Here is a 12,158-nt window from a genome sequence, read left to right as displayed (position 1 = left end):
GTTTCTGGCCATTTGATGAATGCAATGCTGAGTTCCAGTCAAAGTCGGAGGTCGGGATTTCCCAGCTGAAATTTCCAAACTCCGTCCTAAAAGAGTTCCAGGTGCACAATGCCGAAAGTAAATAAAAAACATGACCAACAAATGGATGAGTTTCTTTGGCCAGTGTACACACAGTTGAACCCTCAGCAGTGCAGCCTGCTTGCATTAATAAATGACACAGAGGAGGAGAATGCCATTATACGTTTTGTTTTGTGGCACTTCATAACATTGGTGACAGATTTTGACATTAATTCACGTGCAGAAAAGCTTTTACTATATGACAGTAAGCATTAGGCCTTCAAGGGTGCTGCCATTGTTGTCTTAACATCAGACATATGCTTCTTCATGAAGCTGTGGTGGATTTACCCCAAGTTCACAAGTAGAAACTTTGAGTGGTGTTCCATTGTACTTCTTCTACAACCCCATTCCCCCAAAAAATTGGGATGTTTGTAAAATGAAAATAAAAGCAGAATGCAATTTGCACAAATGTTTTGACTTATATTCAATTGAGAATAGTGCAAAGACAAGATATTTAATGTTTCTCTTATATGTATATATATTTTCTGTTTTACTTGCATTTGTACATGCAGCGACAAACCATAGCTGGTTAAATCCCTAAATTCCTTGCAAGTTTTGTTTTGAGAAACATTTTTGGTTTTGAACTGTTGGACTATTGGCCCACACAGTTTTTCACAAAGTGGTGAACCTCGGCCCATCCATGCTTGTGAACAAATGAGCCTTTTCGAGGACTCACCTGTTCCAAATTAACCTGTTTACCTCTGGAATGTCTTTGGAATGAGTGTATATTTACTAAAAACAATAAGGTTCATCAGTTTGAACATTAAATATATTGTCTTTGTACTGTATTCAACTGAATACAAGTCAAAAATGATTTGCAAATCATTGCATTCTGGGTTTATTAATGTTTTACACTATGGCTCAACTTTTTTGGAGATGAGGTTGTAGTAGAAAGTTGGACATTTTTGAGTTCTGAGTTATCTCCTTTTAGCTCTGCCCTCCATCCATTCCAGGAGAAAATAACTGACCCTTTACACTGGCTGCTAGACATGTGACTTTGCAGTTTCACCAGTTAATTGCTAACTTTATCTGTTTGCCATTTGGGCCTAAGTGGGTAGCATATAGTGAGCTTATCGCAGCTTTCTTTTGCTGGAAACAGCTGCCGGCTGCTAGAGAAGGGGTTGATGAGAGTGGAATTTGTTGGCCGTATAACCAAAATAAAGCTAATTAAAAGGCTAAATAAAGGCTAAGAGGCCAACTAAAACCTATGAGTGATCCCTTTCACGTTGCATGTAGTCATTTCATCCATTGTTAATATAGTAATATTGATTACAGAAGCTTTAAAAGACATTTTCAGTACACACAGCCCTCTCCTCAGTTTTTTTCTCCTTCCTGCTTTGTTTCTCTGTCCCCATTTCTCTCTCTGATGTCTCTGAAAGTCTTCAAATGCTGTGGGTCTCATTTGATCTACAGCGTCAGACATCTGGAGCACTGCTCCGCTGTAACACCTGTTTTCAATTCAGACAACCGACAGAAACATTTGATTGTTTCTCACAACCAGACCTTTTTTTCTCTCCCTCTCATTGACTCACGGGCTATTTGTTATGTTTAATCCAAAGAGCAGCTCTCCTATAGGTAATAGATGGAGGAATAATTTAAAGTTGATTAAGACCAATTGAGAAGAAAATACAGTGTATGATTTTCCAGGTATTATGTCTGCAATTTTGGCACCTTAGCTGCTGAATAAGGTTGCTTTCAAATAGGTTCAGCATGTGTGAGATTAAAAGGAATGAGTAATGTCTGAATGTTAAACTTTTACCCTTTAACCTCATGGAAAATAATAGCTGTTCACTGTGAAATGTTGATTGTCGTGATAGGTACGTCCACTGTAAAATCAATGTCAAGATATTGGAATTTAGGTCACATGTGAGGTAAAATGATGTGGCTGAACAGGAATGCTGTAGGTGCACATTATGCTAAATTGTGAAATCTTTCATCTCTGATTGTTGTGGATTAACATTGAGACTATTAGGTCCTGTTTCCAAACCTAAATCTGATGTTTTGTGGAATAAAATCAACATGAAAATGTAGCTTTTACAAGCTGGAGTGACACTTTGTTTCTGGCAAAATATATGTACATTTTATTTGGTGTTGAACAGATATGCATGCATTGAGGTTTCACAAGACATGTGCAGGGAGCCCAACAACAGGAAAAAAATCACTAAACATAATGAAGTGAGAATAAAGCTGAAGAATTTCAGTTGAGGCCTCACTGCCAACTCCCTGAAACACTTAATTGTGCCTAATTGTTTAGAGGACAGAACACACACAGAGGCAATTAGGAATGATATGCATGGGCAACTCTTCACAGGGAAACAGCATTTAGGCAGAAGAATAACAAAGAATGATGTTTGCACATTCCATAATACTATGTTAAACTATACGTGTGCAAATAAACATATGACAGAGGCCATCACTGCATGTATTTGAATATCAACACTGTCTACTCAGTGCTTTACTCTATACTGGACATATTTTTTATTTTTGTCTGACAAATATATGCATTCTCTAGTGTAAATGCAAAAGTCCTGTTTAATAAATGGCAAATAAATATCATCAAAAACATCATCAGATACCAAAACTCCTGCTTATTCAAAGTTTACTACATAGCATTTGCGTAAGGCTCCTTCATGTGAAACTTCAGAGCATTAAATGAATTGACATTTTGGAAAAATACACGCGTTTGCTTTAAGGTGTGATGTTAGATGAACATTGGTACCACGCTCATATCAGTTCAGGAAATACAAAGCTACCAAGAATAATTTGTTAGCTTAACATAGTGTGAAAATTGGAAACAGGAAGACACAGCTAGCCAAATGCAAAAATTGTGTAAAAATGACAATTCGCCATTTTAGGAGGGGTTATTTCTTGGCTATTTTCCAAGCAACCAGTGTAAACTCTACTCTAACTTTTTTAATACATATGGGTGCTATTTTATTTATTTTAAAAGACTTAAAACTTGATAAGAAATGCTGGATTGAGTATTTACTTCCCAACTAGTGACAAGATAGACTGACGTAGAAAATTCTGTCTTATACTCTTCATCTTCACTTACTTACTAAAACTTGCTGACTTAAAATTGAACGTGTCTGTAATGCACCCCCAAGGAAGTTACTGGTCTTGGCCAAGAAATAGTCCAGGACAAAAGACAAAGGAAACAGTCCAGGTCAAATGCTCTTACACTGCAGTTTTGTATGGATTACATATAACGTTTGTTTTAGAGGTGCTGGTAGGCAGATTTTGTTCTCTTTGAATGGCCAGGCTAGTTGTTTCTCCTAATTTCTGGTCATTCATGTAAAACTATCCTAACCGTCTGCTGAGAGTGGTATTGAACTTCTTTAGCTCTCCGGAAAGCAAATAAGTGTAACTCCCAAAATGTCAATCCATTGATTTAAAAGCCTAACGATATAATACAAAAGGTTTGTTACATACAGTACGCAAGTTAAATATGTGCAGGAGCAGAAGGATATACAGTACATATCAAATGACTCGTACACTGAAGCAAAGGTAGACGTGCCAATGTGTGTGTATAGACACGCACATGCACACATATATAAGCACCACTGCACATGTATGTACACACACACATACATACTGTACAGACACACACAAACACATTCCATGAAGAATTGGTCACTGCTCAACCAGCCGAAGTACTTCAAGCAAAGGCAGTACTTACAGTCTGTAAATCATACCTAGGAGAGATTTCACAATAAATGTCTAAACAGCTGATGCATTTAAAACAATAATATGACAAAATATGTGTGTTATAGATGAATAACATTGTTTTTCATCAACCAGTATTCTTACTTATTTTGGTACATTGTTGAATCTGCTCTGCAATTCAATATCGTGCAAAACTGTCTCTTTTTCACAAAGTGTATTAATGATCCCTTCTTGGATCACACCGCAACCCAGAGGATTGAAATGTTAGTGCCGCCCTCATGTGTTATCTGGTTAACTCGTCCACGGATACAGTCCAGAGTAACAAACACAGCGGTACCGTTCTGGACCTGAAATGAGGCCCTCAGCCCGATACTGGCCCACTGGCTCCCTTCAGGCATAGACCCAGACACCTGCTGAGCCACAGGACCCGCCTGCCCACCCTTACCCCCCACCTGCTGCAAAGTGAGTTTGACAATATTGCAAGAGTGTATCAGCTTCAGGTTGAGGGCTACGTTTGCTGTCCCTGTCTCGTGGAATATGAAGTTCTTCCGGCTGTTTGGTTCCCCTGAGTGGGCCAAATGGACCTGCGGCGTGTCCGAGCTGATCTGCTGGAATAACAGTGGTTTATTCCTAACTGCTCCAAAAGGCAAACCAGTCTTGGACACGGTAGCAGTCAGGGCTGATGACACTGCTGATGGAATCCAGATAAGGCTCAGCATACTAATCCCAGTGTTGTCCCCAAAGTAGCGGATGTTGCACTGGGAAGGAGTTGTGATCTCAAAGCTGAGCGTGTCCCCACTTTCCACTCTCACAGCGCCAGAGAGGGTGATAGAGGTGTCCCTGTAGTTGACACCCGTCTTGAAGGCTTGCATCGCCTCCTGACCAGTCCCATTGCGGTTGGTGTAGGCGATCAGGGAGAAACCCTCTCGAATGCAGGTGTGGCCCATCGAGTAGAGTGCCTGCTGGAGCACAAACTTTACAACACCGCTTTCTGTGAAGCGCACACCACGATTGTCGTGGGTTAGAATGATCATATATGGGTCGGACACTGAGGTCATGCGGAAAGTTGGGCGGTAGCTGGGCTGGTAGTGTGCCAACAGGGACATCTGAGCTGTCATTGCCACGGCACCGGTATCATGCGACAGCCATAGCAGGCTGAAGGAAGGAGTGTTAATATCGTAGACGTGAAGGTCCTTGCTCTGATTGCAGTGTTGGTTCGGACTCTTCAGCTGCAGAGTGAAGGTGTGGTTTGGCTCCACCTCAACCCCATTGCTGACGCTAACACCCTGGAAGTACTTCCCATCCGGCTGCTCGATACGAACACCACTGAGGTCTTGACCCTCCTCCTCCTGGCTGCCATTGAGCCTCATTCCCACCTGAAGGAAGTTCCTGCAGCTGTGCTTTATTGCAAAGTTATGATCCAACCACACCAGGCCGTGCTGCAGGAACGTCACATGCCCCACCTCGTTGGACAACAGATCAGAGATCTCTTTACCTCGGATATTAAGTTGAAGCCCAGGGAAGATGCTGGTGCCAGAGGTGCGGGCAGGAGGAACTGCCACACTGGCTGACCAAGACTGGGAGAGTCGGGTCTCTGAATGCGGGCCGCAGACAGTGTCGCTGATGGCTGTGCAGGGAACGGTAACAGGCTCTCCATCACAGTCAGAACACGCCTGACACTCCTGCAGCTCCTGGTTGTAGAAGTAGTCATGACCACACAAACCCATCACTGCTTCTCTCTCAGAAACTCCCAGACACCTGAACCCCCCTATGAAGGCAAAGACCAGGGAGAAGAGAGAAACCAAGGAGTAAAAACAGGGTTCAACATCTCTGCAGGCTTGTGATTCAGTGCACGATCGTTTTCTCAGTACAAAAAATGTTTAAATAGTTGACAAAGAAACACATCAAATTCTTACATTTGGGGAGCATGAAGCTTGAAAAATGACTGAACTGACAGATTGATTATCAAAATGTTTGGCAGTTAACTTTATTTTAATCATCTGATTGATTAATCGTTGAATCAAAGTGGTTCTGCTGCCTTGGTTCGTCATGTCAGGGTTAGAGGGTGGGGTTAGAGGGAAGTAGGTGGCACACCTTTTGTCACTTTTGTGACTATGATGATGCCTTCCCTTCATTATATAAAAAACAAATAAAATAGTTTCAGTCATTTCTGTTAGTCAGCCACACAATAATTTTGATGAAACAATTTAAATATAACCACTGTGAAATAACTAGTGACAAATCTAGGTAGCTGTGCAGACTATCAGGCAGAAAGTAAGAAACACACACAAATCTATTTTTGTAATTTATTCCTATGCATGCAGTAATCCTAGTCAGCACTCCTCTGGCAGTAACACAGCATTGCCACAAACTGACATGATGTATTCACCCTTGTAGTCAGCATTGTGCCCATATATGATAAAAGAGTAAAGAGATGGAACAAATTGCTCTAAAATGAAAATACCAAGGGGAGTATATTATTTATCACACTGCCCACAATTAGGAGATTGATTATGAGTAAAATAAGTAATGTATTAAACTCACCTGGAGTATTAAGGCACTTCACTCGCTCTCCACAAGCATTTGGTAATTCAAGGCATTCATCTCTGTCCTGCAGTTTATACAAATTTATATTAACATTATGAATACATTTCAAATGTTAATAATAGGGTTCAGTAGATTTTGGCTGTATTTTTGAAAGCTGAAACCAATATCATTGCATTTGTACAAAAACTGCTGATAGCTGATATTCTGCGTCTCATGAATTGACTTTAAAGGCAAAATATGCAGTATTTCTTTCCCCAAAAATCAATGACTCAAAAATATAAACTACCAAAATACTACATCTTGCACTTAGAACCACCCAAGATGATTGTAATTGTTTAAAAAAAAAAAACAAGCCAGAGCATTTTTCCCCATGTAGCAGAACAAAAATGTGTGTAGCCAGCACTAACAAAGTGCTGTGGAGACAGTGGTGGCTATGTGAGATAACCCACAAGTCACCAAAGGCGTGTGGCAACAACAGGGCAAGGGCAAAAAAATAAAACAGACACCAGCTGTACACAGCAGTGCACCAGCATGGAAAAAAGGTTGTGGTGCATTTATAGTGAAACAGTTCTAATCCCTCGTTTAGATTAAACTTGTTATACTATTTGAAATAAATACAAGAACAAGCACACTTCTGTAATAAAAACACACAGGGAGCTATTTACCCATAGAGGCCAAATCATTTTCTAGAATGTAGCACCCTCGAGGGCATTTTTGTGTCTTTTTAGTCCACCGCTGTGTGACAGCACCTGCATCCACAGAGCCGCTGCCCTCCGCCTGTGCTTTCTTTTTTTCTCATTATTTTGCTATGCTTGGGACACTTTAATACCACAAAACATTGGCATTTTGCGCCCTGGGAATCTTTCTGGTGCATTTACAAACAGCAACTGACAAATCCTGCATATGCTACCTCTTAAAATGACAAAAATAGAAAAACATCTGTGTTTTTCCCTGAATTTCTTTTTATTTCAATTAGTGATGATGTCAGCTTTTCAGGCCCTAGTGCATGAACATTTTTACTCCAAATGAGCTGTTGTTATGTTTGGGTGTTGCTAGCATATGCTTGAAAACCACTGACTAACACAGCCATGTGACACTCAGCTGACATCCAGCCACACTTCTTTTTTAGCTGTGGGTTTCACTCATCACAGATAACAATGGTGTAAGACAGATAATCAGTCTCACCATCAGGACAGTACAACAGTGATGTTTTTAAGATGCAGCTGCAAGGTTGACAAAAAAAAAAAAAAAGTATGGCACTGGGTCAAGAACAATCTCACAGGTAATATTGAAGTTAAAAATTAGGTGCTATTTCATAATAGGACCAGTGGTTAAATAAAAAAAACAAAAAAAACAATGACTGTCCACTCTAATATTTTTATAATTAAAAGTGCCTTCGATTTCTTTTGGACTGTAAACTACCAGCTGTCTTTTTTTTTTCTTCATTTTACAGCTACATGAGTGTTAACCAAAAAGTTAATATCAGTATTTTAAAAGATGCTACCTGGCACATCCTGTCTGCAGTGGGAGAACACTGTGAGATGAGAAAGAAGCCTGGTGGACACATGGTGCACTTCTCACACTGAGGCGGGTCCCTCTGAAAGTCACAGTACTCCTCCTGTCCACAGGGTGAAGGACATCCCAACAGAGGCTGAGGAAAATGAGCCTCTCCAACTACATCCATCACCTTTGTGTCCATGTCCATCTTGTGAACGGCGTAGGACTTCTGCAGGTGGCTGCGAGCCTGGTTCTGTAACCCTGCCAAGTGGCTCTCGAAGTAGCTCTGCAGCTCCCCCTGCAGGCCCTGGAAGGAGACCTGCTTGACGGTGTCTGAGAGGAGTCCATACTGGGCCTTCACCACGTCCATCTGCTCATACATGCGCCGCTGCTGCTCCAGGATCTCCCTCTGCTGGGACAGCAGCGCCTCCTGTTGGTCGGCCAGCTTCTGCTGCAGTTCACGGATGACCACCTGCTGGGCTCGCAGGGCCTCCACCAGCTTCTCCTGCCCCTTGGCCAGCTGGAGGTGCAGTATGAGGGCATCTTCTGAGGGCACCTCATTCTCCCCTGAGAGGCAAATAATGCAGAATGAACAATGGAATCAGACAGACATGTTCTTTTTATTAAACACTGCAGTAGAGGAAGTGATTAAATGAGATTAAGACTGATTCAGTAGTTTGATTTCTGCTGGAACAAAGTGTGAACACCCACTGACCCCATTCTGTTGGTATAGCCATGGCAAGTGCAATGAAAGTTTCCTATATGGAACAACATCAAAGCACTCTACATTTTCTGGACAATTGACTCTGAGACATTTTTCCAGTTCAGTTGCTCCAGTTGCTCTGCAGATATCATTTTGGGCTGAAGGTCGACAAAGTCTTTCTTTGCTTTTAAACTGTGAAAAAGAGTTCAAATCAATAGAGTATTTGGAGAAATTGTAGGCATGCTGCTTTGAATATGTGATGATAATTCATGAACTTCCTTTGAAGATTGTCCGAAATGCCTCACAGTGGTTAGATCCAGTGTTGGAAAGAGTACTGAAAATCTGTGCCCGAGTACAGGACTGTTACATTACTGCTACGGTTCTCAAACTGAGGGGTGGGCCCCACTGGTGGGACACAGAGCCACTCCCGGTGGGATGCCGGTTGAGGCGTGAATGACAAGGGGGAAAATGTGGAGTGAAACTTAACCGTAACTAACAAATTTTGACTTTTCTTAAAAGAAATCACTCAAACAATTAAATGATTGGCAATTACTTTACAGTTAAATGAATATGATTTATGTTGTGAACAGAAACATCAAATCATTTAAATTAATACATTTCAATCAATAAAATTTAAAATTAAGTAAATTACATTGTGCCATACATAAAACTACTACAAGGAACTTAAATATTCTGTTAATTTTGGAGACCCCTGTGGACAAAATCAGTAGTGTTTCCACCACAATAAGCACAAAATATACCATCAAAAATAAAGTTATGTAAATCAGAATCTCATCCTGCTCCTTTTTATCTGGTTAAAGTACTCCTCTCTGTAACCTTGCTTGGGAAAATGTAAAAACAGCCTTGTTTCATCAGATTTCAGGAAGAATCCAAGCTGGTGGCAGCAATTAAGAATAAGTATATAGAAATATTTGATCTTCTCACTGATGGTCTTGTTAACTTATGCAGATCATATAGAGTCCTCAGCAATAAATGGATACTGTTTCATAACCAGAAACAGTAAACTTTGACTGCTATTCTTAATAAAATATCATATAAATAACAATAAATAACAGCACGTGACATGCGTAATCTGATGTTGTTATAGTGGTTATTGTAACCCCAAACTTGTCTGGACTGTCCCCTTTATTGGAATTGATCTGCTAGGAACTAGCTTGTGATGGCAAACAGGAAACACACCATTATGTTGAATAAATTATGGCTTTCTCTGTGTTTGAACATCGTTAGAATCATTTAGGATCATGTGTAGACAAATATATAAGACGTTTTCACGCCAAAATGTTTTAAGAAGCACTTTTAGTTTAGGACAAATGCATTTCATAAAAAGAAAAATGCAGTAAACTTAAGATTTCTTATTTAATAAAGAACATTTTTTCAAGTCAAAAATTTTCCTTTGCTCTTTAATATCGCGATAAATAACTTATCAAGGACTCTTGATGGTGATATCGTGAGTATTGAGTTTTTGCTGTAGTTACAGCCCTAAAAATTGGATTTTTAGTATACATTTAACTAAATTAGGGGCAAACTACTTCCACTGTAAGATAGTTTATCAACTTATTTTGAAGATTGTCAGTCGAAAACTGTGATCAGACCTGTGCGCAGTTGTGCACTTTGCAGAAGTTAATCAGCCTGTAATCATCTTAACACAGCAGTTAAACATTGTATATGATAGTAATGATGAAGATAGCAGACCTGGCTTGATGTCACATGTGAGCTGGACACCCAGAGGCGCTCCGCCAAGTTCCGGCGACGGATATCCGAGATCGGGAAAATCTCCCAAAAACTGCGCGGCTCTGTCGGACAGATGCACCGGAGGGAGCTGGCTGACAGAGGAGCCGCTCTCCTCTGAAGCGGCCAGACATCCTTCTCCCACACACGACTTCGCTCGAGGTTTTGGCCGTATCCTCAGCGGCAGTCTGCACTCGATCCCTCGACAGTCTCGGGTGTCGTTGGTGGTGGGCTGAAATTGTTTCACAAGAGCGGGACAGTCCAGATCAGTGCAGCCTGGAGGCAAAACTTCCAGCGCTCTCATCCTGCCGCTGTCACTGTGCCGCCCGCGGAGAAGTGGCTGTACAGCCGGGGAGCCTTCAGACGCCCCTCTTGGAGAGCCCAGGTACGCATGGTGCTGGCTGGCGACTACCTGCGCTGCTCTCCCCCCCTGCGTGGTGGGGTTAAACTGCCGCGGAGGTCTGGAGGATCTGCTCCCCGGGCAGTGCGCTCCGGTGCACGGTCTTGGATCGCCGGTTTCCGCGCCGTAGCAGTGCGTCCCGCGGCAAATCTCTGCGACAGCTTGCAGCGATGCCAAAGACAGCAGCAGCAACAGTACTGGGGTTACTAAAACCATTTTGCATCAGATATATATCTCTCTCTCCCTGTAGAAAGAAGAAATGTGCGGGTTAATATTTTGATTCCCAAGTGAAAAAGCTGGAAAATTCTCCAAAAATTGTTCCAGAAAAACTCTTTAAGTCCATCCTTTCCTCTCAGATTAAACCCATCTCTGTTACATCTGAGAACAAACTTGACACAGGGACTCCTGACAGAACATTACCTTCAGCTCCAGGCTTTGGTGAGTCTGGTTTTTCCCGACTGTCAGTAAGGAATAAAAACATTAGACACACGCATTACTGCTGGCTCTGTCCATGCCTGACCCACTCTGAAGGCTCCTGCACTACAATGTCAGTATGTGGCATTCCTAAGACTTAATTAGCATCAGGTTTCCCCGGCCACAAATTAACCCTTCACCCTCCCAGCTCTCCACACAGGAATTCCCCACTGAGGTGAAAGAAAGCAGAATTAAACATTTTCTACAATATTGGCTCCAGTTTCATGTTAAAAGGGGAAATTTTGTCCATTCATTGCCAAAATATGGCAGTGATTTGCTGCAACACAAGAAAAAGAAAAATGGATCAGTATTACTTTATAACATGAAAAGTTTGTTATAACAATATATTTTCACATTCTAACAATATATTGTCACACTATAAGAACATACAAACTTATTATGTTTTCATTTTGTTAGAATGTGAAACATTTCATGTTAAAATGTGATACCATTGTTACCATTGTAACAAAATAAGTTATAACATGAAATGTTTCACATTATAACAATAACTTATCAAATACAAGATAAATCGTGTATTATAAGTTTCTAGTTATAACATTTCTAGTTATGACGTGACGTGAAATTCATGTCACATGAAAATATCGTGTTATGTCATGTTTTGTCAGTTATCATGTTACAACATGAAATGTTTCAATTATAACAATAAGTTATCATGGTATATCAGGATAAATAATATACAGTTGGAACAAGAAAAGTTTCTTGTTATAATGTCATGTTATAACAATATAAGTTAGCACATTATAACAAGATTAATAACAAGAAAGGGTTTTTGTTATGTGATAAGTTTGTATATTGTAACATGAAAATTTATTGTAAGAAAATAAAAATATCTTGTAATATGAAAAACATCTCGTTATAATAAGAAACCTTTCACATTTTAATGTGATACTGATCCAGTTTTCTTTGTCTGGCATGGCCGCATTATGCTTCCGTACCAGAATCATGTTCTCCAGTCCCGTCATCTTTTCCCCTGATGACTGTCAC

General features: G+C 40.7%; 1 protein-coding gene across 1 annotated transcript; it reads right to left on the bottom strand.

The window, feature by feature from the left end:
• Positions 1–3,424: 3,424 nt before the first annotated feature.
• nell3 (NELL (neural EGFL like) family member 3) lies at positions 3,425–11,215 on the bottom strand. The gene is made up of 5 exons (XM_084747768.1): positions 11,100–11,215; positions 10,244–10,923; positions 7,835–8,394; positions 6,328–6,394; positions 3,425–5,551 (listed from the first exon to the last, which is right to left on the bottom strand). Exons 2-5 carry the CDS (start codon positions 10,893–10,895, stop codon positions 4,020–4,022), a joined length of 2,811 nt encoding a protein of 936 aa, XP_084603894.1. The 5' UTR covers positions 10,896–10,923; positions 11,100–11,215; the 3' UTR covers positions 3,425–4,019.
• Positions 11,216–12,158: the final 943 nt, after the last annotated feature.

This window comes from Lutjanus erythropterus, chromosome 21 (assembly GCF_056507025.1).
Source record: "Lutjanus erythropterus isolate fLutEry1 chromosome 21, fLutEry1.hap2, whole genome shotgun sequence".
In the NCBI taxonomy this organism is placed as follows: Eukaryota; Metazoa; Chordata; class Actinopteri; order Lutjaniformes; family Lutjanidae; genus Lutjanus; species Lutjanus erythropterus.
This window is presented reverse-complemented; position numbering and strand designations above follow the sequence as displayed.

Bases quoted from the DNA above. Each gene is read 5' to 3' on its own strand.
- nell3 (XM_084747768.1), bottom strand. From the start codon at position 10,895: ATGGTTTTAGTAACCCCAGTACTGTTGCTGCTGCTGTCTTTGGCATCG. The intron at 8,395-10,243 runs GTCTGCTATCTT...TTTGCCTCTCAG, and splicing joins CACATGTGACATCAAGCCAG to GGGAGAATGAGGTGCCCTCA. The intron at 5,552-6,327 runs GTGAGTTTAATA...TTGCCTTCATAG, and splicing joins GAAGTGCCTTAATACTCCAG to GGGGGTTCAGGTGTCTGGGA.